This window comes from Anopheles bellator, chromosome 1 (genome assembly GCF_943735745.2).
Source record: "Anopheles bellator chromosome 1, idAnoBellAS_SP24_06.2, whole genome shotgun sequence".
NCBI lineage: Eukaryota > Metazoa > Arthropoda > Insecta > Diptera > Culicidae > Anopheles > Anopheles bellator.
In genome coordinates, this window is record NC_071285.1 from 55,130,770 (window position 1) to 55,156,611 (window position 25,842).

Consider the following 25,842-nt stretch of genomic DNA (forward strand, 5'->3'; position numbering starts at 1 on the left):
GATCCCGGGCCCTCCGGATGATAATTAAGCGGGCCCGGGATGCGGTTTGCTGCTCATTGATTTTAATGAGCCGAAAAGCCCCATTTTCGGTGGATAATTTTGTGGTTCCGGTGGCTCCGGCTCCGGGTTTTTATGGTGGTCCTAAGGCATTTGCCATTTGTCGGGGGGCGGCTACAAATCCCTCAATGATGATGATGATGATGACGGGCCTATCATAAATGGAGCATGCTGCCGACCGCTTTTTGATTATTATTTACGCCCCGGGCATCCTGGGTGAAGGAAAATCGTCCACACCGGGAAAACACGAACGTGGCCACCGATTCGAAGCCGACGAACGGTGGGTCGGTCAGACCAACCGACAGTCCGCCTGGATCCGCCTGGACGCTGAAGGGAGATAAACATAATCCGTGCCCGGTCCGCCGGTGCTTAAGACGTCCACCGGAAAGGAAGTGACTTCGGTGCGATGCATGAACGGAACCTGGCGAATGTGGGCAGGACTACTGGCCAGGGATTGATTAGGTCAATTATAACGCCCTGCTACTCTAGTTGTGAATGCAATCGGCTGAGTTGGGCACGCGAAGGTTCGTTTATGTTTATCAATAAAATTATTGTACCTTCAGAACTCTCAATGGTCTCAATGGCTTTCAACGCACTCGATACGTTTTAATGCTCGTTCTTTGGCTGTCCTCCCTTATCTTGCGATGGAATGGATTTTAAGAAAACCATTTCTATACGGCCACCAGCTCCATCGTCATCCCTTGGACATCATCAGTGCGCTCAGCCGCATCATCGCTCTGGTGCCACATTAACCGCCGCTTCATTGTTCCGATAAAATCAGCCCATTTAGTGACGCTCCTCCGTGAGCCGCGTTCCTCGAACGATTTCCCATCACACAGGACGGGGAATGGCTTTTCTTTCCGTACCGGACTATCGCACCAGAAAAGGGAGCTGCCATTTCCGGAGCTTTTGAGCCGCGCTTCCAAACCGTGTCATAAAAAAAATAGGAAACGGAGCGGAGCGGGAAAAAAAACACTAGGGAGATGGACCCAGTTTGTTACCACCGGCACGTTTTGAAGGGGCCGCGGTGATTGAACAACATCAATTTTATAGCCAACCCGCGCGCAACGAGCAAAATATGCAAATTAGAAATCATTTCCCGCGGTCCCGCGGTTTGTTGTTTGTGCACATGATTACCGCGCTGGAGGCCCCTTCCCTAGCGGGACAGATAGTCGTCGTCGGAAAAGCGGAACAAAGTGCCGCTTCACCCCCATCGCTACATATGTCTTCCGGTGCTGTCCTTAAGGAGGAGTCGTTCGCTCGGTGGGCTCTTAAATCAACGCACATATACACAGCGGCAGACGTAGAATTGAAATAATCAAAATCAATGAACATCCTCCGAGCCCGATTGTGGCTAAATGACGATCGTAAAAAATGAAATAGAGCGGCACTCGGGGAAAGAACCACACAAGGACGACCACAACGTTGCCAGATACAAACGTCGGAGGGAAGACACGGACGGGCCGATGCGATTTCTTCGGACCGATTGTGGCTCTGCCCGTATTCGCTGGGAAAGTCGCGGGAAAAGCTGTATTTGAGATTGATAAACGCCACCCGAGTGCGACCCGAGTGCTGGCTCATTTGAATAAACATAATATAAGTCATTTCTTTTAGAGGCGACGGTGGCAGGGTTCCCGCCTTTTATGGACCCACTTTAGTTTCTATGGAATGTGTTGTCCCGTTCTTGAGTGATTTTCGGTCGCTTCTTTTAATAGTTTTGAACACGCTTCCAACGAGACTTTTCGTGTCCTGGAGTTGTCCCTTCCCACCGGACTGGAGGAGTGCACCGTACTTAAGTAGTTCGTTAAGTTCCAACACTGGCCACTGTCATTAGAACCCCCGGCAAGTAGTCGAATGGCATCCCTTTTTTGCCATTCTGACGGCCACCATTATTGAAACCGGACTCTGATAAGGAAGCCCGGGGCCCGTCGGGGACCCTCGATCGAGTGTCTCGGTGCACTTGCATTAGCATCGTCCTTAATGCATCAAAAGTTGCACTGTTTCGCCGGCTCCAAATAAATAGCCACCGGAAGAGAGGCGCACGGGAAACTCCCTGGGAACTGTCCGGAAAAAGTAAGCATGATAAGCGCGCGGGAAAGAAATGCCTTTTCATTAGTGCGCCACTGGGTACCGGGTAAGAGATGCAGTTTTGGGAGTAGGGAGACCAAAACCGGGAGACAAAAGGTGGTCCGCTTTTCTTACGAAACAGTTGGACACATTTTTTTTTCGTCCGTGCGGGCCGCGGGCTCACAGTGCACAGGTTAATTAATTAGAAAAAGTTTCTGCCGCAGGACCTCTGCACCGGAAGCATTGGGAAATGATTTATATGCAGAAAAATGCAGCCAACGGCTCGGGTGCGCGCACAGCAAGATAATATTGCGAAACTTTGGCGCAAGAGTAATGGTGTTTAGTAAATGATGTCTGGTGGGGTGCCAGGGAACCCCCAGGACCAGGATGCAGATTTTTCTGTCCATCGTACCCATTAGGTGCCCGACGAGATTGGAATGGATGTCTTGCGCGCGCGGCAGGCAGTCCCCGGGGACGGGTGCCTGTGTCTTGCTTATCACAAGGAAACCGTCCGGTTCCGGTTGTGTGGTGCCGGTAAACACACATATACGAAAGAAAGGCCAAGGAACGACCGGTTCCTAATCAAACACTAGCCCTGCCCGGTAGCTGAATGGACTCGTCGCCTGTGGGCAAATATGGAGCCCGTGATTACGGGACACGCCCGTTGGAACCACACACTAGTAATAAGAAGTAAATCTTGGCCCAGACCAGTGGCCAGTCCGCAAACACGAATGGTGCGGACTTTGATCATCGTAATTAATCGGCTGTCTAAGAAAATGAGCACCGGTGGCGAACAAAAGCCACCTTTACCGAAGATTCCGACGATGCATTTATTTAATTGAAAGCTAGCGCGCCGTCGACCACAGGATGAACAAAAATGTCCTGTCGTCCTCACCTTCACCGCCACCCGAACGGGGATGTTCCGTGCTATTTGTTTAGGATTCGAAGTGGCCACTCCGGGCCATACGGCTTTCGCTGAAACATTCAAGGCGCGCCCGGGAAGGTTGAGCCACTTACAGGATTCTGCTGACATGCCCTCATTTCGCCACCAGCACGCGGAAGCCACGCGGAAGCGAGGCCAGTGGTAACAAGATAAGCGTGGCTTACACATTTTTGCTGGCCAATCGCAAATGGGCCCGAAACATTGCAAATTCCTCGCTGTCGAACCGCCGCCGGGGAAATCGGGTGGGAAAATCGGATTTTCTACTCCGGATTTTTTTTGTTTCGTTCCATCCCAAGCCGAGCCGAAAAGGGTAACAATATCATCCAATAAAACACTCGCAACATTATGCCGGCGCTTCGGAACACGCATCCCGAGGACAGATGTTTGTCCGTAATCCTCCACGCTCTGAGGAGTCGCCACGGCGGGAGTCCGATTTTTATAGACCAGTTCCTTGGAGTTGTGTTCGATGACGAGTGGCACCAAATTGCTATGACTAATCCGGGCTGCCCGGGACTGAAAAGGTCAGCACTGCTGCTACCGATTGGCTGATCGATTCGATTCCGGTCGAAGATGATTCGATTTGGGCGAAGATAAAGGATGGCCATTTTAGAATCAGCTTACGCGTGACGTTCCATTTACGAATTTTTATATTTATTTGTTTACTCGTTACTCAGCTCAGAGGTTCGATTGGACAGTGGCAAGGTTAGGATCAACTACTCATTCCGAAGCAGAAAAGTTGGCTCGAAATGGAACTCGAGCTGGTGCTGAGTTCAGATCAGCAGTGCCAATGAGTGTAAAGCTTTTACCTAAATATTGTCCAACACCTTGTGGTTGGTGTTATTTTTAGAACTCAACCTCGGTCTGTGTGCCACTGGATCTTTCTCCGATCATGAAGCCTTCGGTAGCCTTCGCAGCCTTCAAAGAGTTTCAGTTATCGTTCGGCTTTTCAACTTCGTGGTGCGCAGCTTTTCGATGGCCGTGGCGGACTCGGAGTGGATTAGGGGAGGATTATCAGATAGTTTCTAATGTTTGGTAATTTTTTAGCGATGTTAGGCATATCTTTGGAAGTGTGTTAGTGTTTCAGTGATGGCAGTGACCGCGAATGTGAGTTGTGTTCTTTGTGTTCTTTTGGTGTTGGTTTCTATCGCGTTTCAATCGACAAGTGATTCAGGTAGTGGCAGAAAACCAGTTCGATAATTTGATAGGTAGTGGTCATTTGAAACCCGGGTCGTACCGTTCGCTAATCGGAGGAGAATCACCGACACTTCCGGTCCTTTGTCTATCGAACACTCGGTTCAAGGGTAAGTGGAATTTTGGCACTTCGTGGCTCGCTTTGTGTGATGATTGGGTGAACGATTTTTGATCCGATGAAACTGATGAATAATATTAAAATGATTAAAATGATTCGAAAACAAGAACTAATACGAAGTACGTTTTCCAGCATTTGTGGAATTGTTGGTCAACAATGGCCCGTCAAAACGAATCCTTACACGTGTCTATTGCAAGTTTAATAAATAACGAGCATAAAAATCACAATCACAGCGCAATCATAATGTTATTTACAGTTCCAATAAATCAGTGGCCGCAGTGGCGCTCCCACGAAAACAAGGAAGAAATGTAACATAAACCACCAACAGATTTCTATTGTTTTTCTTGCCCCCGGGAAGACCGACACGTTAACACCGGGCGCGCCCTAGCATGCCGCCTAAACGCCGCCGTCCAATAAATCGCCCGAGTCCCGGCGACGACCAGCATAGGCAGCATAAATAAGCGCACACCGCCACCGAGATAAATACTTATCTAAACTTTTAAATCATGACTGATTCGGCCGATCCCTCGTAACGTTATTTGACTGACTCGCCTCGCTCACATGGGGCCGCTCCGCCCGGCCGCCCGGCCCCGGCCCTGGGGCTCCGTGACGGTTATGAAGATTTGATTTAAGATTTTCCGCCACCGGGAGAGAGCGAGAGAGAGAGAGTGATATGATTTGAATGTTTGAAGCCACCGCGAGATGTGTGGCCACCGCGAGAAGACCGCGAAAGAAATGAGAAAGTATGTGGTCGGGCTTTGCGCCATATATCCTTCCGTTTCATTGGCCCAGTGGGACCAATGGAATGGCGAGCAAATCGGAACAATATTTCACACACAAGGGGCCACGGCCACTGCCGAGCGGGGGGGTGAATTATACGCGGGTCTTGTGTGAATTATAAGAAAAGAGCCCACGTGAGGACTGGCAGCCCGTGGGTCCTTTGCGTCGCCCGTGTGTATGGCAAAACGTAATAAAAAGCTGATTTGGGAAAATTATTTAACGCATAAATTTCTATTTTATTCAAATTTCTCACCATTTGTGAGCCGCCACATACACCTAGGCGTGGTGAGCGTCCCTTACACGGAAGAGGACACTCCTTATTGCACTTTCTTATGTGAAACAAAAATTATGAACCCGCGTGCACAGTCCGCACAATTTATGTGGCCATTATTGAACGATCCCTTAAGGTTGCTCTGGGACCAGGTTCCGTCGCCGAGGATGGCCCCGTTTTAATATCGTGGCTCTTTAAATCAATTAACAAAGCTAGATAAAACGGGGCTTGATTGAACGCTCAAGTCAATCGCGTCCTTCTTGCATTCCCCACGAAGGAGACACGAATGAGTGTCCTCAGAAGAAGAAGCAGAGCTCTGTCAGGTCTGTCTTGGGCACTCGGGATGAGTAAAGGAAAAGATTATTTCCGTTGTGGCAAAAATCGGAAACGACACTTGTTCTCATCTCAACACCATCCCTCTGAAAGCGTCACTATCCCAGGCCCGTCCGGAGCCGGAGAGGAAACGGAAGATGTCACCGGTCCACCACCGGCTGACAGGTTGAACGACGCTATCTCGGCTAATTCGGAAATGTAGTTTTTTGGGACGAGATAGTTTCTCGAAACACAACCACGATTCAGTTCCGTAGGGCTTACCGAAAGGTGTGTATTTAGAGCATCCGAGGGGCACCTATCGGACGTTGGTTCCCGCGTTAAACGGTTGCGCCACGCTGTGCTTTATGTGGAAAAATATTTCTTAATTACCGCGCTTCCAGTTAATGGGCCGCCAACATTAATAAGCACCGGCAAACCACAAATCCTTCGCTCCGCGGGGAGGACCCAGGCGTGGACCAGGTGTGGCTTTAGAGTTCCACCGCCGGAAGGTATCCGCATCGGTCGCAAGATTTAGTGATGCCCGGGTGCCCCCCGAGAAGATCGAACGCTTCCGGGATGTGCCCAATCGACGGAAGGGTTTTCCTTGGGCCCGTGGGTTTAGGAACCGCCAGAATGTGGCGGGGCCACCCCTTGGCGAGGCGCACCAATGTGACACCCTCTGGTGTGGGCCTGGCGAAGAAGATAATAAATAAATTATCTTTTATGCTCGTGTGCAATAAATTAATAAATATTAAACCTTCATTAAAACCTTGGCCCGGCTGGCGCGCGATGGCTTTTTTCCGGGCCTCACGGACGGCCTCGGTTCATCTTAAGACCAAGATGCTGCTGCTTCGGTCAGACAGGGACCTAAGGGGGCGCGTACATGCGTCATTCGGTGTACGTGAAGGAGAAAATAATCTTTACTTACCATTTATTAGGCGGCATGAGGCGGACGCGGTTCTTAAGCATCCTTGGCTTCGTACGGTCGCTGCCGGAATGAAAAAGTCATAAATAGTTTCGTGGGCCAATACACACTCGGCTCACACGCCACAGGACGGCCGGGACCAGAGTCGGCACTTTCTGCGGCTTTCCGGGTGCCGTTGGAAAATGAGGCTGCAAAGGATGTGGGCGCCCGTGGCTTCCGATAGCGGAACTCGGGAGAGATTTGACGGGCCCCACCCTAAAACCGGACATGGACCGGTCCGGAGCTGGGCCTTTCGCTGGCACTTTCTGGTACGCACTTCACGTCTTGATTAGGTCCACTACTCCGTGGCGTGGCGGGTTTATGGAAGGCTTTCCACTTCCGGCCCCGGGCGAAGGTCCTCTTACACGCAATTACTATGAAAAATGGAGAATTATTACTCCAGGCCTTCGGCCGCCCCATGTGGAAAATTGCTCATACATAAAGTTGCATAAATATTGGGTGGCGATAGTTCACGGGCGGCGGATAGGGAGCAGTGCTTCAAAGTTTAACTACCACGGCCGGTAGAGGTTTGTTCGTTGGAGATACGGATTGAATGCTTTCGCGCTGGTACGGCCGGAAGTGATCGTCAAGTGGAATTTGGTGTGAAAGCTGTTTAACGCCGATCCTTCGAGAAGGTTCCTTATTTTCTACTACATGAAGCGAACTATGAGTGAGTAGATAAGGTTTGAAAAGGTTTTACTTAATGTTTCATCAATCTGAACTTGAATGAAAATGTTTATTTGAAAATTTATGTTGTGTAACTCTCGACATAAAATTCAGTTTAATAAGTAAATCGGTGAAACGAAGTCTTACGAAATTTACATAAAGGCACAAAGGCTTTATTGCAAGGCTTCGGTCGATTGAATCAATTTAAGAATCAAATTGAAGGCTTTTAAAAGATGCAGTTTCCAGTGGACTACGAAAACGCCCGAAAGTATGCAACTGGAGTTGCACAGACATTTCTCCGCCTGTTTAATGAGGAACACATTTAGATCCCACAGCTCCTTGATATCCGTTCAAGATTCATCACCGAGAAATCGGGTCGAGATTGCTTAATGGGGATATGCAGCGCATAAATTCCGCCGACATTTTCCCTCCTTGGCCCGGGCTTCTTTATTAGCTTCGGCGCCTCGTCGCCATTTGTTGTCAACAGACGCGGGGGCGCTCCACCAGCTGAAAGCTCCGAGAGCGCGGCCCCATAAGCGCCATAAATTACTCACCAAAGCTACCTTGAGATTAAACGACTTGCAAAACGGGCCCAGGCCCCCGAAAGACGCCACCACGCCACGGCAACCGGGACCGAGCGTCATCTATTTTCCGTCAGCTTTTCCTGCACCGGGCACTGGGAGTCGGTGGCCCAGATAAGCCACGGGGCGGGCCCGAGGCGGGAAAACTCCGAAGGTGACAACCATTACTTCAAAAATATTCACCACTCCCGGGGAATCAATCCTCGTGCCGCCACGGAACGGAACGGACAAATTCACGGACCATGGCTCTCTCTCTCTCTCGCTCGGGACGTCGGGAAAATGAGAACATTATCCTCGGCGCGCTCCGGCCAATCCCACCGAAAGATATGAATCCTTCAACGGAAAAATTCCTTCCCGGGATGGGTGAAAGTCGGCTCGGGCCGCCGCCCGTTAAGTCGCGCCCGCCCCGAAGACGGAGATCTTATGAGACAATAAATCATGCACATAATCGTTTGAAGATAATAATAATTTAATTCTATTTTCTTTCACACTTTCGCGTGGCACGGCTCGGGTGGCCAACGGTGGCACCCAGGACCACCTGAAGGCAGTCGGTAGGATGTATGGAAAGTTTTAAGATTTATTGTTCCGTTATTTTTACACCTCTGCGGACTGGCGGGTGAGGATTTTCCCCGGAATTACCATGGCCCGCGAAGGTTGTCCCATCCCCGGGTTGCCAATCTCCAGGGTGCTCCTGGCAGCAGGAATTAAGGGGTAATTGTAATTAAGTGCGGCGTGAATGTTTTCATTATCCATTTCTCGACGAACCGCAAACAACCGAATCGGAACATTGGTCGCGAAAGGGCAAAATCGGCTCGCCGTCGTGGCATTAGGGATTTTTTTTCCTTCGACGACAGAAGAGTTTCCGGAGCTTGCGGTTTCGCCGGAGTTTTACATTATTGTGCCGGCATCCGGCCTTAGGAGTGCGCACATGTGTGACCGCGTTTCGTCTCGGGCAGAAACGGGAAGATTAAGCACCTCTCCCTCTCCTCCGGTCCGATCCGTTTTTCCCCCGGCCGCACAGGCAAAAGGAAATCATCCCTCCATTGAATGCTGCAATCAGTGCAGAAATTTATAATCCCCACATTAACCCGGGGGTCGGGCGTGCGTTACACACGCGGGACCATATAAGGGGCTGGGACGACGCTAAGGGTACGAGTGGTTTACAAATTCTGCAAGCGCGATCGAAACGTTTGTCATCATATTAATAAATGTTGGCGTCCATTCGAGTGTTCGATAGTTTTACTGGTTCGTTATGTATATTTGCATCATTTGCTGTGGATTACACTTTACGGAGGAGAGAATAGTTACGTGTTACGCCTCTTTACACAGGGTTTCGGAGGAATATTCCGGGGTGGCTAGTGGTTCGCACTAGACTCGTGAGTTACTCCCAGTCGCTATACTAGGGGGGGGATAATTTTAAACGCGGTGCCACACTACTATTACACGGGGCCAGGGGCTGACTGAAACGTGGAATCGAATATTATTAGTTTGCCTTACTTGCGATCGGTGCACAACACTCTCTCTCTCTACGTTCGCGCTACTAAAACTCCTATTTATCCTCTATTGCAGATTGCGGACGGCTACCCGCTCTATGTGTCCGTGTACGTGTGTAGTGCAAAGTGCTGTGCTGGATGTGGATATTGTTGTGATGGGTGAGTGTGATTTCCCAATTTCCTAATTGCTAACATCGCGATCGCGAACGCCCCATCGGGCGCCCCCAGCGTTTCGGTACAATTTATTTAAATCTTAAAACATTATATGTACAGCAGTAAAGTTTGATCATCACTAGCATGTTCCGTTTCGTTCTCGCTGGCCGGGCTGTTTTGATTCGCGCGACTTATGACTAACCTGTTAACGAAGGAGATACTCTAACGAACGAAACCAACGGAAATCACCGGAACCACCGTTGGAATGGTATCTTATACCACGCCGCGGCTCCTGTCCTGTTCGATGTTCTAGAAGTCGTCCACCCTGCCCCCGGGGGGATCCACAATGATAAATACTCAAGCCATTCTATTAATTTCCTCTAATTTCGTATAACAGTTCCGCGCATTCCGCGGAACAACAGTCATCCCAAAACAAACTAAAAAGAAGACCCCTCCTAAGCCCCGCACGATCTCCGTGCACTAATTTTCCTATTACGCATTTTCCAATTAACCACACATGCTCTATAAGCCTCTGCTGGCCTGCGGGGATCCTCCGGTGCCCCTTTTTTTTTCGTTCTTCCGTTTCCGGCTGCCAGGATTTTGTTTGAAAGTCTTTTGAGGTGCACCCGACGCTGCCGGAGCCCGGCACGGTTTTTTCTGAGCCTTCTCAAATGGCTCAAATGGTCGCAAAAATGATCACTAAAATGGGCGCCCAATGGGTGATAATGTAATAAGCCTCGCAACGGCACCGCACGGGTGGTTATCGATGATGGGGACCACCAATCGCGTTGATTGATGGCGACCGAGCGCCATGATTGAATTTTCTCCCGAAACCACCCCTATCCGGTGGGGGGAAAGGGTGTCCTCACGCACGCGGGAGTGTGTTATTTTCCGCCTATTAATTAATAAATAATCATAAATATTATGCCCGGTGCGTGCGGTTGAGCTTTAGGGCTACCCATTCCCGGGTCGGTCCGGTGCCTTCGGTAGCGTTTCGGTTCCGGTGGGGTGGATCGGGAAAAAATCCTGGGGACCCACCCGCGGGTGGCGTAAGCTGGCCATTCGAAAAGCGGCCGGGTCGCTTTGTAGTTGGTGCATTGGATGGGGTTGGGAAAATCTGCCGCTCTCTGCCGCTGAACAGGAACCGTGCCGGTGGCCGTGTGATGTGGCCGTGCGACACCGGTTCACTCGCTCATGAAATTGTCAATCAGGTTTTCCACGGGCTTTCCCGGGTGCCCAATCCCCCAAAAGGATTTTCCCTGTCCCACACTCGTCCTTAAAGCGTCCGAGTTTTCATTCCATTTGTATTAATTATATAATTAGCAGCGTAATGCCTGGCCACCACCGGCCCGACGGCAGTGCCCGTTAATAGCGTGCCGCAAATTGTTCATCACTCATAAATGAGCATAAAAGCGCCCGAGAGCGCAACAGGTCCGCGAGCGGACCGCATTACAAAAAAACGGGGAAGGCCGCACACAAAATAGTAATAAAACCCGCGGGAAGCTTTCCGCTGAGCCGATCGGCTCAATATTCGGCGGTTCCGATGAAAGTAAGTATTTTCCGCGGACCCGCGCTCGACGCGAGCTGAAGATCACACGCGGACACAACGGGACACCAAAGGCTCACAGAGACAGAGCTTGCGACCGAGCGCTTGCGAAGAATTAATGTTTTAATAATTCGATGCCGCGTGGGATTGGCATTTTGTTTCGACCGCTCGCGTCGAATCCGATAGCATCAAAGAGTGACTCGAATGTGGAACTTTTGGTGGTGTGTTTTTCAACATCAAAAAAACTCCCATAAAAATGCTTTCAAACCACGAACTGGGACTCGTAAACGTCGAGGATCCCCTTACGGCTACGATCTAGTGACTCCCAATGGAAGCTGCACCCGGTTCCGGATGCCTCGGGGAGAGTCTTTGGTTGGTGTGTTGGAGCCGCCCTCTAGAGCCACGCTCTAGTCCCGGTCGGCGCCATGATGGAAGGCCGGGTGGAGCGCCTGGGAGGCGGCTTCGTGCAGGCTCGCCAGGTGCGGCCCGTCGTGCAGGTGCGCCGCCAGGTGGCCGCCCGGTTCGCTCAAGTTGGCTAGCTGCGCCGGGTCGTACAGCGACATCTTCAGGCGTTTGCACTTGGCCCGCCGGTTCTTGAACCAGAACTGCACATTTTTGCTCTCCAACCGGGGGAACTTTTGTCTGTCGGGGGAAAGAGAGAGAGAGAGGAGAGAGACCAGAGTGGAGTGGTTAGATACGCCTGGGGGGGACAGCTTCACGCAACTCCGACACTTACCGGTAAGGCATCCGATTGAGATCTTCGGTGTACTTCAGGATCAGGTTGTGCGAGGGATGCGTGTTCATCGAGAACCACTGCTCCAGCTTCGGCACCTCGGTCACGGGATCGATGAACGTGCGGTTCCGCTTCCGCCGCTCGTCACTGTTGAACGACAGGTTGAGCCCACCCTGCCCCAGTGCCCCGTGCGGTCCGCCCGGCCCGAAGTCACTCTTCAGGTGCATACCGGCCGCACCGGCCTGCATCGCCGGGATGTAGTGCGACATGTACATGATCGAGTGCGACAGCATCGGGTTGTTCATCGGAAAGGGTAGCTGGCGCTTCGAGTCCGGCGACGGCGACCGGTAGTCGTCCAGGTTGCTCACGTCCGGCTCGTCCATATCGAGGTCCTCGGAGGCGGGCGAACGGGACGAGCGCTGGGGCGAGTTGCTGCGCTCCCCGCCCGAGTAGTTCGACTTGGGTCCCTCGCCCATCCCCGACTCGGCCGCCTGCTCGTTGTTCCCGTTGTTGCCCAATCCACTTCCATCGGTGCTGTTGTTGTTGTTGCTACTGGTGTTGTTGTTGTTGTTGCTGGTGGACGTCGTCGTGGCGATCGGTACGCCGTCGGGACCCGCCGACAAGGTGCTTCCCGGGTGGTGCGGCGAAGGAGACGACGGTGGTGGACTGCTGCAGGACCCGCCCGGATGCTCCTGCTTGATCGGGGTCTGTTCCGCGGACGGTGTCAGCGGATGGTTCCGTTCGTGGATCGTGAGCGATAGTGGTAGCTGCGGTGACATTGGCCGATCGAGCTCATCGTCCATCTCGTCCTGCGACAGTGCATCGATGTCCTCGGAAGGGGCACTCGGGGAGCTCTTCATGTAGTCGGCCTGTGACAGGAGCATGTTGGCCGTCCCGAACCCGTTCGTCATGCCCTGACGCATCTCGGCCCGTTTCTGGGCGGCCCGGGCATTCTTGAACCAGTACACCACGTTGTTCACATCCAGTGGCTTCCGGCCACGGCGTGACTCGAGCGAGTTCAGCTGCACCACGTACGACTGGATCTGCTGGCGCGATGGGTGCGGGTTCTCGGCGAACCAACGCTGCAGTTTCGGTAGCTCCATCTCCGGGTCGAAGCTCGTCCGCATGCGCGTCTTCTGGTTCGGGTACTGCGAGTGGACGGTCTGGAGCGCCGGATGCACCACCAGGTTGTGGTGCGGGCTGGCATGGTGGTGCTGGTGGTGATGGTGCGGGGCCGCACCGTCGGCCCCAGCACCGGTAGTCCCCAGCAGCGTATCCCGCTGCTTGGCCGCCGCATGCAGACCCGAGAAGCTGTGACTAGAGAAGTCGAGCTGGTGGTGGTGAAGCTGAGGATCGCCGCCACCCGACTGCGGGTTGGCGAACGGCAGGATCTTGTGCGCGATCGGGTTCGGCTGCGGTGCCAGCTGGTTGCTCCACCACTGGTCAAAGTTGCGCCGCGTCTCCTCGGTGATCTCCGGACTGAATGGGAACGTGTTCTGGAGCGGGCTGCGGCAGATCTGCGACAGCGTTATCTGCAAGTAGAAGCGAAGGACACCGAACAGGATTAGCCAATTGGCGAAGTGACCAGCGTCAAGTGACCGCCGGACCGCAAAGCGGTCGCGTCGTGCTGTTTGCGAAGATCTTGAGCCCCACCGTTCACGAATCCCACGACTCGAGTGGCTCGGCTCTAATCGGCGGCCAGCGGTGGGGACAAATATGGCGTCACCGTCGAGAAGCCGATTTCAAGTTATCTTATCACCCTTCCGGACGGAGTGCCGTCCTCGTCCGGGGGCTGAGTTTTGCATGCTCCAAGCTTATCGTTACCCACAGGCCAGGGCCAGGGACTATCGTTGTGCGCTAATAATTGATACTGAGTGGCCAATAACGGCAAGACCAGAGTAAGCCCAAGCTATATAGCCGGTGGCTCCCGGTCTTGTCTTGAGCAGCCCCAAGAATTGACTTAATCTTATTAGGATAATCAAAAATTGAGAGAGAGAGAGAGGGGGGGGGCCTTCAGCGACCTTGTAGTTTGTCCTTAGACAAGAGCCTGTCCTCTGGAGCTGCAGAGAGACAAGAGTTAAATCCTAAACCTTCGCCCTGGGCCCTGGGTATCGGTCTCGTACGTACGAGTGGTGCAGAGATCTTCAAACCCCGGTTCTCATAATAAATAGATTTGTTTTTCACGAAAGCTCTCGGCCTGGGGGCCCTCCCGGAGGCGATACCTTTAAGACGCCAGCGGAAGGTTTCTACACTCACATCGGGTTCGGTGATCCTTTCGGATTCCGGACCCGACCAACCCGCGCAGCAGCAGCAGCACCCCACCTCGGTCGGCTCTGGAAAAGGCTTAAGCAGTGGCAGGAAGATTTCAAGTGTCTGATGTATTATAAGCCACCTAAGCAGGGGCCTCCTCCAGACACACCGGGAGGAACAAGCGTTCGAACGGCGGCGGCTTGGCGATGGATATTTTTGCTGCTTAGCGCTCGGGCCGGGCTCCACACAGGATACGTTGGGAGCGCGATTGAAAAGTGAGAAGCCCGGACGGAGACGGATGCTCTTGAGCGGAGCGCTCGCTCCGGTGTATTAAGGATCGCTTGCCAATTCCGGTTTACGCCTAAGGAGCAGCTAGCGGGCAGGCCCGTGGCAATCCACAAACACCGTCGCCGTCGTCGCCGTCGGCGGCGGCTCGACGCCGCTGCTGGAAGGATGTGTTTATCTCTCGATGATATCGGCGCCCGGTGGCGGCTCCAGCGTGTGGCTTGGGCGTTGTGGGTGTGGAACTGATCCGTTGTTAAAAGCTTGAGCTTGGCACGGCCACAGTGGAGCGCTGTGCTAGACGGGGAGGGACTCTAAATCCAACACATCAAGACGTGACAGTACAAGCTGAAGTCCTTTTCGAGGCCTTTTGGGGATTGCATTGATATCTATGCATTGCACCAAGTGTTCAAAGACCAAGTGTGTAAAGGACAGTATTTATTAATCCAAGTTGATGGCTAAGCTTCGCATGTTAATATTCATGCTTCAAACCTTTCATTACATGTAACACGACTCAGTTTGATAAGGGAATCTTTCTAAATGTTTCCTCTTATTTACTGTTCAAGCCTTATTCATTCTGATAATTCGAAAAATAGACTGAACTGTCAAACGAGTGTGCCATCCGTCAGGGCACTAACTGCACGTTACATTTCTTGAAATATTTCACCCAACCCGGCACGCACCTAAAACTACGACCCGTCACTGTAGGGCGTGTGGTGTGCGAAACATTCACCCGGACACCCGACGAGGCAGCGGCGGGGCCAAAGGGATTGGGATAAATTCTTATACTTAATACTTCTTATTTGTTTGTCTGATAGAAGGAACCCCCTTTCCCGTCGGTGATCCCCTCACCTCCGGCAGCAGTGCCGTGTTTACGCCACTTTCCATAAATCCGCTGTTTTCGAACCATACTCGGGCTCTCATGGGCTGCCGTTTGCCGGCTCAAGTGAGGCCACTCTTCTGTATGTGTGCTGTGTATGTGTGAGCCTTCCGTGCGTCGGTGCGTGTGTGTGGGTGTGTAATAATTATCATTAAGAAACGATATTAATTTTAATTTTCCACCAGGGATTACCGTACAAACTTGTAAGGCCGTGCCGAATTCAATCGCCGCTCGGTTTAGGCAAAATGTGTAACTTCGGAGGCGGAAGCTTCGCTGGCCACAACGCGCGCCATTTTGAGCAAGCAGGAAGTGGATCAATCCCAACGCCACTCATCATCAAAGCAGCAGCACCTTCGGGTGGGCCTTCGACCCTAAAACCCTCGACATCGTCTTACCGCGCGGGGCTGGTGATGGAAAATCCGGAAAACTTAGACCGGCGAGCGGGGCGCGGGGAATTAAGCCGTGGCCCGCGCGGATCGATTCCGCCCGGAGAGTGGAGCGCCTTTATTGTTTTCGAAATTCCGGCTATTTGCCAAACGGATTGGCTCTCGCGTCACGGAGGATCCAAGAGTAGGGCCCACGGCCCGAGTGGATCATAAACTATAGAGCCGTATGAGGGCCGGGCTGGGCCGTGGTGGCTTATGATTGATTTCAATTGGGCCCAATAAAAGCGAGCATCAATCACGGCGCGGAATCAGTGCGCCCGGTCGGCGTGGTGGTGGTGGCGGCGGCGGTGTCCGGTAGCGGCCACAATCTCTCCCCGGCCCCCATGAAGCAGGATTTATGGCAGGTACTTCAGGCGGGCACGCAGGCAGGCAGATTGGCGCTTGTCAAGATTGCGCTCTCGGCCGGACTCCGGGATCGGATTCGCCCGGATGGAAGCTTCGGAGCTTAGATAGGCCTGCGACGCCCTTTTTCTACGCAGTTCTATCGCGCTCGCTATCGGTAGTGATTATCACCGAGCCGCTGGTCGCTGGGACTGATAATGCACACTCAACCAGTTCGATTAGGCTTTATGGCCCTTTGCGCTTCATTAGCCGGCGGCAAAGGTAGCCGGAGCCGGTTGCTAAAATAAGGAAACTAATTTGGTAAAATAATCTGTCTAATGGGATGTCCCGCAAAGACGGAGTGACCTCCGTCGGGTCGGTGCCCGAGACGTTGAAAGTGTTTTGACACACACCAAATCCCTGTGGCGTACAACGTAACCGGATTAACCGTTAAGTGCCCAGCATTCCGGAGCCACCAAAAAGCACGGCCGCCAACTCTCGGTTTTAATAAAAATTCATTACCGTCCTATGGAGATGGAACGAAAATACCAATCGGTGGCCAGCCGAGTAGTTAAAAGCATTTTTGTGAACCAGAAGTCAGAATGTTAATGATTCGAACGATTCGAGCACCGATTCGAACAGGACGAAGACGGAATCGGATCAGCTACTTCCCAGCCCCCCGGGATGGTAGGGGCCACTTTTCGGGAATAATTTAATTAGAATTAGATACACACCACACCGAAGTGGGCGCTCCGGCGCTGGCATCCAGCTGTTGTAGAATAAATATTTGCGGAAGGAATTTTGTGTACTCCGTTCCGTACACAATTCCCTCCCTCCCGGCGTGGGGATGGAACGTGGGGTGACTTACCTCATCGAGCGGACAGCCGGTCGACCGGAGCAGGGCGTGGGACTGCAGGATGAGCAGCTTCAGTAGTTTATCCTTGATTTCGGCCAGCTGGGTCGGTTTGCTGCGCAGGATCGTGATCTTGAGTGTGACGACCGAGGTCAGCTCGCCGAGGATGTCGCTCACCGAGACGAGCGGGTTGTCCGAGATGGCGTCCAGCGAGAGTGACTTCCAGTTCTTGATCGATATCGAGCCTGTAACGGGAAGCGGTGTTTTTAGTGACTGGGGCTCCAAAAAGCAACGTCAGCCGGCGGTGCCTTACCTCTGGCGGCGTTGGAGATCTCTGTGGAGTAACCGAGCCGCTGCAGGGCCGTGGTGACGATCTCACAGAACGGGGTCGCCGCAGGAATGATGACGTAGCTGTCCGTTTCGATGTTGGGCCGTCGCTTCCAGGGGCTGCGGGCATCAAAGTTGAGCGTCGCCTGCAGTGAGCTCACCGACTCGACCACACAGTGCAGGGGCAAAGATTTCGCTACGGGAAAAAGAACCAACCGAGAGAAGAGCCAGGAAATTAGCCAGGAAGTTCCATCATTGCCCGGGCCGGTCGGATGTCAAAAAGTCGTCTCGTCGATAAAATCTTTCAATAATCTGTGCCCGCCCTCCCAACGTCAATAAGAAGCTGATGGGATCGCTCCGGTTCGGGGCGCCCATTTTAATCCGCTCTTCAACGAACTTTCACCGACGACGTCATTTTCGGCCGCGTTTCCGGTGGATTCAGCTAATTCCATTTCAACAAAATCATCAAAAGTCAACATTTTAAAACGGCGCGCTGTCAGATCTATCGGCGAAATCACTCGACGATGATGATGATGATGGCTTGCCCGCCCGCCTGCCAATACCTTCGATTGGCCGCACCGAGAGAGAGGGTGGAAAAAATTATCTCTTCATTAAATTTCATCGCCACCCGGGGCCAGGGAAATCATTCTTATCCCGGCGCCACCGGGGGGGGACCGGTGAAAACTGGCGGACTGGAAAATCCTCGACACGACACGACACCGTGCCCTAGACGGGGTGGTGGTGGTTTGCTTTTAGTGGTTAAAAGCGAATAAAAAGCGAAGCCTTCAAAATCGCTGCACAGCACAGCGGCTTACAGCCGGTGGGGACTGTTCCGGGATTTTGGTTGACGGGCGACGGGCCGAGTATCGGGCCGGCCGCGAAGATGGCGCACTATCTGATGGGAAAAAGGTGAGCCGGCCTAGGACCTGACACGGTGCGCCAGATCAGCGCCGTTTTGATGGAAGCCCATCGTCATCAAAGCTGATGAGGTGGAAAATTTCAAAATAAAGTCGCTGCCACTTTTACACCGACGGAAGAGTAGGTGAAAAAAAATCGGAACTCTAATTGAAAATTTACAACTTCCTTGCGTCGGCGTGGGGGGCGTTCCATTTCCTGTCAACGAGGCCACCCATTCCGCAGAAGGTTAATCCTCGCAGAGCTTCTTAATGGGTGGGCGCTCCTGCGTCGGATGGTAAAACTCGCTCTCAACAAACAATCCGATATTCATTCCTGTGGTCCTGCATATCCGAAGCTTCCTCACATTCCGTTTTTGGTCCGCAAGAGAACAGAAGGACATCGCACTGGACCGGCTCTCTAAACTACGGCTTCGACCGGATCAATGGAAGGAAAAGGATAATGCAAAGAGCACCCGACAATACCCGACCCGGTGGCAATCCTTTACACACAGCCACACGTGCCCTCCCGTGGTAGTGTATTATAAATAAAGGATGAAAGATTTCCGGACAGCCCGACTGGGCTCGCCCAGCGGTCCGAGGGTATTCGGATTAGCGCCATCTTCTTCTTTCGCCGCTAAATCTCTTTGCGCGTCCTGGTGCCCGTGCCGATCAATCCGATGGAAAACACATTTTACTTGGGGTTTTCCCCATGTTCGCTCCCGGGCCAAAGACCCACTCGGGGCGGGACACACTTGAGTATCCGAGTCGCTGCCGGGGGCCATTGATGAGGGTTTAACCACAAGATCTAGCTTTTGTTGGAAGAGCGCCAGAGTCCGCTGTCTAGCGGTCTAGTGTTTCGTGGCTGTGATTTTTTTGCTGTCTCCTGGCCTGGCCTGATATCGAGCGGCAGGTAGGATTTTCCGCTTTGGATGGCTTAGGTGGCCACCAGTTTGGGAGGCTTGGAAAGGTTGGGAAACCCGGGATCTGGATCTGGGACATATTGAAAAATAGTGGAGGATTATTCACTGCAGTAGATACTTGAAAAATATTCATTGGAATAAGGACAGACAGTTGAAGGAGTTGAAAACCCTGGGAATGGTTCCGAAGAATTAGGGAAAACTCTGGAAATTTTAAAGTATTGTCCAAAAATAAGCCGAATGTTTTCACAATGAAAAGTAAGTCGTCGATAAAATAAATCATAGATCGTCAATTACTACGAACTCCTTCTTGTCTAGTAATTGTTGGGCATTAGTGGTCCAACAGTGTTTAAAGCTTAACACTGTTGTTGTTGGCCCATCAATAATCGGAGTCTAAGGAGAAGGTCGACTGTGCTTCACAAAAATTCCTTCATCTCATCAGCGCCGTCACCGACAGAAGAGCGCAAAGCTTGACGGACGCTCGGGGCCGCGCCTGCCAGACTCCTGCCCGAGAGAGAACCTCTTCCGCTGGTGAAAAGCTGGCGCTAAGACAGTGCCAGTGGAGGTGTTAACCCATCCGCAAAAGCAGCCAACGCCGACCGTCCTCCGGCAGGCGAAGAACCTTGCACTGCCAGCCAGCCAGCCGAAATAAACAAGGAAGCGGATTGGGGCGATAGTTTTTCGTGTCATGCTCGGGATTTTTCGGGTGCACTGCTTCTCGTCCGCACACCATCTCGGGACGGTGCGGCCTGGCGGGCGACGGCGAGGGCAAGTGTTATTATGATTAAACAGGAAGTTTTTCGCTCCTTCGAACGAGCGAACGAACGTCGTACGGGGCCCCGTCTCGGGTCGATCCGAGCGTAAAACTAGCATTGATGTGCCGACGAGGAGCGTTTTAAGTCCAGTTAAGAAGCATCAGGAGGATTGCAACAGCAGCAGCAGCAGCAGTGTTTGGGAATTCGGAAAATGGCGGGAAGATTTTCCGCATTTGCATAACACGCTTTCCCCGAAAAATTATTGTAACACAGGGCCTGGGAAGACGCTGAACTCGAAGAAAAGTGCAGCTGCGGCGATGTCAAGGATTGTACGCAGCAGCATTAAGACGCCGGCGGCCGGCGAAAGTTCGTTGTTTTATGCAATTTTAATCACACACGACGCCCGCCGGGGGGCTTTCGAAGGGACTGGTTTGATTGAAGACTCACTGCTACGGCGACCGAGTCGAGTGCGAGAACCCTTCTCGAGGAGATTTATGGCCAGCAACCCCAAGGGGGAGTTTGAAGAATATTTTAATTAACCCATTTTTGATAGAGATTAAAGTATTTACGAATGTGTAAGCACTGATACTGACCGATGTGACCGGGAAAAAGGGGGAAAAGAAGTCAGAAACCGAGACATACCGGAGAGTGGGAGCGCTAGATCGGCTTTACAGCCACGGTCACTATCTCGGTTCGGGTTCGGACCAGCAGCATTTGGGGCTAATTTCCACCTGAAGGTGGGCCACTCACACTCACTCGGCCACTGGCCGGTCTGGGGACGACTCTACACGAAATGATATGAAATATGAAGTGTAATCCTCTATGTTAACTCGATAATACCTCTTTAGCTACGTGCCATGTCCCGCTCGGACGTGTTCCGCTCCGCTCCGGTGCCATCGTCGTCGTGGTCACCACCCGGACCAGGCTGGTGGCTTTGCACAATCGCACACACAATTTAAAACTATTAGCTCCCGGGTGCCCTCTGGCGGAAGAGATATGTGACCTCAGTCCGCCCAGGATCGGGACTCCCATTCCAGCACGGCGTGGTGGGGGGGAATTTTCCCGGAGCCGAACGAGAAACCAGAAGGTCATGTTCGGGTTCAGCGAGGGATCACCCTCCACCAAGAGTCCTCCTGAGGGTGTCCTCCCCGGACACCAGGTTCGCCGTAGTAGTCTTCATCGCCGTGAGCTTAAATCCTGCCCACAACAAGCTGATTCCGATTCTTGCTGATTGTCGACATGTGTTAGCCGACGACCAGGTCCAGCCTCCTTGCAGCTACACCGGAAAGGTGTACCGACTGACCAGTGGCCACTGGAATCCGGCAAAGAAATCCAACATACTGGACTGGCTGGGGCTGGCTGACTGGATAACGTTGGTGGCTTTAAAAGTTTCCACAGCCGACAGGGGACCTCCCGTGGTAGTTGTGTTTGTGTTTCTCCGGGAAACATTTTAGTTTTCCGGCCGAAGCTTTTCGGATGGAAATCCGGTGAATCCAGAGAGCGAGAGAGAGAGAGAGGAGAGCTAGAAAAATGTTGACCAGCCCCGGGAAGTCGATGAAGCAAGGAAGATTCCTCCAAGAAGCTGGGCTTTAGTTCCGGAGGCAACAAAAGGGTTAGGTCTTATATCTTGGGCGACGCGTCTTGCGGACCGTACCGTAACCGAAGATCGGCAAAGGAGACTGCCCAACACTCAACACTCTGCCCAAAATTGTAACATTACGTAGCCCCGGCACGGAACCGGGGCACCGGAACTTAAAACAATACCGCATCCGCTGGGCCGGACCTCGGGTGCGAGATTTCTGTTCGCCTAATCCCGGACTCCGGGTGCGGAGAGTTGAATTTGTCACTCCCAATCCCACTCCGGTTCGGTTCCGCTTGGGAGCAAAAGGAGTGAGCAGGAAAATGGTACATCACCACCACAGTGTGTCCGGTCTCCTTTTAGTGTGAACCGCTTTCCCCGGGGGGACCCCCACTAATGCTACATAATCGTCTCTCCGGTTCTCGGTCTGCCGGTCGGCCAAACAAACACCGTCTTGGCCTTCTTACGCTGGATGTCTTAGCGCCGACACCTTCCTGGGGCCCGGGTGTCGGGCCCTGAGTGCCAGACCCAGAGGAGTGAAGAAGCTGGGCGGATTTGGCCCACAAAATCCCGGCCCGACGCTGCCACCGTAGGCAAACAATCCCACGGCGACCCAGCCTGGCCTTCGATTAGATTTCGCACAAATAAACCCACTGAAACGGACTAATCCAATGCCACCGGGGTTGGACCCGGTGAAATCTGTCATGCCGGTGCCGGGTTCGTTTCGGTTTCGGTGGCGAGATTTGTCAAACTCCACCGTCCGATGCGCGGCTATCGATATCGTCCCGGCGGTGGGTCGGCTCGCAATCGGATAACGAAAGCCACTTTCGGGACGCGGCGGGCCAGGAAGTTTGTCGTTGAAGCCACAGCTGCGTGGCCCGCCCGTCCGATTGACCTCTTCCGGGGGCGCTTCCGGGATGGGAAGTTAATCTCATCACTCCATTTGCGAGGCACGCGGACACAATGGATCGCCCGAGCCCCCTAGCCGAGCCGAGCAGAAAGAAATCCTGAACCCAGCTTAGTCGTTGGTCACACTTTGAGGCCACTCCGCTTCGCTCCACCACCGTCACGGGACTGCGGATTAACGGTATCGGGACACGGCCCGATTCAGATCGACAGCGCTGTCACCGGGATGACACGCCGCTCCGAGGGCTGCGCTTTCGGGAAACCTAAACTAAACCTGCTGGTTCCGAAGGAATGGCCAGCGCGTTAGAAACGGACGGACCGGCAGAGCTTCCGGCAGAGGATCAATCGATGCCGGATCGCGTTGCGCGGCGGTCGTCCTTCTGAAAGTGAATTAAAATAATTCCGATCCAGCTGAGCTCGCGCTGGAATGGAGATAGAGAACTTTCCCGTGCAAGTGACCGTGCCGACGGGATGGGAGGCCCCGGGGGGTGGTCTAAGCCACAGCGGCGACGGGTCACATCCCGTCGGTCCAGCCAGCCCGTCCCCGAGAGCGCCTTAATCCTGACGGCGGCGGTGGCGGCGGCGCTGATGGTAAATCCTTTTACGGTTCGCAGAAGAAACACACACCAGCGAGCTCCAACTAATCAGAGGAGGATGAAAATGGCGGACCAGAGCGGACCGCACACATACACATACACTCGCACGGGGAGCCGGATTTCCGCCATCCATCCATCACACCACCGCCCGGGTCGAAGCCGGGAGACGGATTAAACTTTGTCAAATATAGACTACAGCGGTAGCCGCAGCAGCAGCAGCAGCAACCGATTCTCTTCTCCAGCGTTCCGGCCGGTTTCGGGATTTGATCCATGGCCCCGTGCGCGCCACCCGAGCAGCAGGCCCTCCGCTAGCCCTTCCCCACCGACTATTTACATTCGGATATTGCCAACTAATAAGGTGCTCACAAAATCACTATCTGGTCGCTCGCACCACAAGCCAGTGCGATCCGAGTTCCGGATTGTAGGTGCGGGAGGAGACCCCACCACCCACCCACCCACAGCCGCCCGCTGGTTCGGGTGAGTTCGATTCGATTGGAGAACGTCTTAAGATGTCTTCCGCCTCCGGCCCACGGGCCTCGCTCTCTCTCTTGAGTGGAATCTGTACTAATTAGAATGGGATAAGCCGGTGTGCGTTCTCCGGTGGGCCAGGCGGGGCCCCCTTCTACCGCGCCCTTACCGCCACGGGTCTGGAGGCCCGAGGAATTATTTCTTCCATTTAATTCCATCCACCCAAACGGTGGCAGTGGCTTCGGAAGGAAACTCCGGAAGCTTCCGGATAGGTTCCTGTGCGTATATGTCCTCCCGTCCGGGTTTGCGATAAATAATGATAACAATACTAGAAATATAGTAACGACGACGATGATAACGACGCCACTGATGGCTGATGGTGCCGTTTCCATCGGGCCCGGCTCTAAGATCCTCTCGAGCCGAGCGAAAGACAAGACGCGATGGCTCTACGGCGACGTCCCAGCTGCACATCGAGAGCCCCATCCTTTCGGAGGGCTTTAGACTACGTGCGTGTATGTGTGTTTCTGTATTGGCAAATCTTAAGGAAAAGGATTAAGCAATTTGTCGGTCGGTCGGTCGGTCGGCCGGCCGGTCGATTGGAGTGCGTGGCGCTCGTCGGATAGGTGGCAGTGATAAGAGCGAAATCCTCTGCCTCGTACCAGCTTCCGGCCGAGGCCGAGACTAGAGACTTTTGCACCTGGTCTGCGTTTGGCCCTACGACTGCCTACACTGGTTAAGAAGATGTTTAAGAATATATTTATTTGATTAATAATACCTTTTAACTCGTCCGAGAGCAGCGCGCCGGTCGGCGAACGGGCCAAAGCTCTCTTAAGGCTCGCAAGACCGTTCGCTTACTCGGTGGCAGGCTCGGGAACCGGCTCGGCGGAATTTGTGATTTGTGTGCGAGAGATGCAGAGATTCCGCCGTTCGATGAGTTAACGCCCGCTCCGGTGCTCGGGCGTACTCGAAATCCTGCCCACCGTTTGCCTTTGCGAAGTGGAGATTAGGGACCCTTCAGGACCCAAGGATAATGATGTGTGTGCGCAGACAGACATTCATGGCGCGCGTGAAGCCGTGTACGTGAATGGAGCACAATCGAACACCGAGCCGAAGACGCCACGGCATCCGGCACTCCGGAGGCCATTAAAGCGGAAATAAAACCCGTAAGAGGAATGCAAATTTTCGATGGCAAATATCTCTATTTTATCAGTTTATCAGGCCCTGCTCAAGGCGACGTGCTCCTAAGACAACTTTCTGGGGCCGGAGTGGCACATAATCCGACTCGATTGATTCCGTCTTGGCTAATTCCCTTCGGCAAGAGAGTCACCGTTGGGCGATGGCTTCGGCCATCGCAACGGCTTTTGGGTGGATGTCACTCTCCGGGGTCGATAATTTGACGGATTTTTTCCCTGCCGTCTCCTGCTCCGTTCCGGTCCGCCCCTCGTGCCTCAGCTTCGTTCGTTCGTTCGTGGGGATAAGGATTAAATCCTTCATTAAAATTAATTCAAGATAAGAGTTAAGAAAAACAGAAGCCACCCCCTGGCCATGGGGCCGCGAAAGGGGGGGGGGGGGGGGGGGGGGCGAAAGTTTTTCGGGCCGAACCCGGTTCGTGGACGCTTTCGCGATGGCCTAATCTTGTGGTCGGTGTGCTATTTCAGGCTGGGATTTCGTTGCCACCAAGACGCGCTCCCCGCACGTTACCGGTGTGCCCGGTGATAATCGTTTGCAAATCGGCTTCAAGGATGAACGGGGGAGCGAGAGGCCAAAAAGGCACCCAACATCGATTCGTGGCTTATATTTAACCTTTCTCCGGTGCAAGGCACGTGATTCGTGAAGCGTTTTGTAATAATTCATCAAGTTTTATCGAAAGAAATTGAAAAAAATAGGAAAAAATGAGGCAGTGTATTTCTGGTTGCATACCTTCAGGCGGCTTCAATGGGATTTGAACGCTCGAAGCGTGGTGTATTGCGGATTGCATAACTGTAGGCACCACCACACTGTTTGATAAGGTTCCGTGTTATGAGCTAAATTGAACGGAAATGCCTGTGAGTGTCCTTTGCTTTGAAGCAACAAAAATGACAACTCTCAGTATTTGAATTAATGCCTCCGAAAATTCTTAAATGCCGCAAAATTGAAGCGGTCCGCCGTCCATTTTAATAAGACAATAATCAATTGAAATTTATTCATCCCTTTTCCCTACCCAAAGGCCCACCGATTGCGCTTATCCAGCTCTTTTTCGGGAAAATTAGGCCCACGTTGGGTTCCATCACCGCTCTTTTTTTTTGTTGGTTTCTTTCAGAAGGCTGTTTTGGGTACGCTCAGGACTCGTAATAATCAACCCGCGGTGGAAGTGGACGAGGGCTAAGCCTCTGATTAACTGACGAGGCCGCACGCCGCCCCGGAGCAGTGCCCCCCTCCCCGTGAAAATGTGCGCAAATCAACGCAAATCACCGACCGAATTTCGGTTCGCCTCCGAAAACGCAGTGGATGC

At 52.9% G+C, this 25,842-nt stretch overlaps 1 protein-coding gene across 1 annotated transcript in view; it reads right to left on the minus strand.

The window, feature by feature from the left end:
* Positions 1-11,549: 11,549 nt before the first annotated feature.
* Positions 11,550-25,842, minus strand: part of LOC131216583 (uncharacterized) — a 64,384-nt gene continuing 50,091 nt past the window's right edge. Inside the window, exons 3-6 of the mRNA XM_058211114.1 lie at positions 17,221-17,430; positions 16,923-17,152; positions 11,879-13,407; positions 11,550-11,784 (exon numbers count right to left, since the gene is read on the minus strand). Of these exons, the coding sequence (XP_058067097.1) occupies positions 11,550-11,784; positions 11,879-13,407; positions 16,923-17,152; positions 17,221-17,430 (2,204 nt within the window). The remainder of the gene's footprint in view (positions 11,785-11,878; positions 13,408-16,922; positions 17,153-17,220; positions 17,431-25,842) is intronic.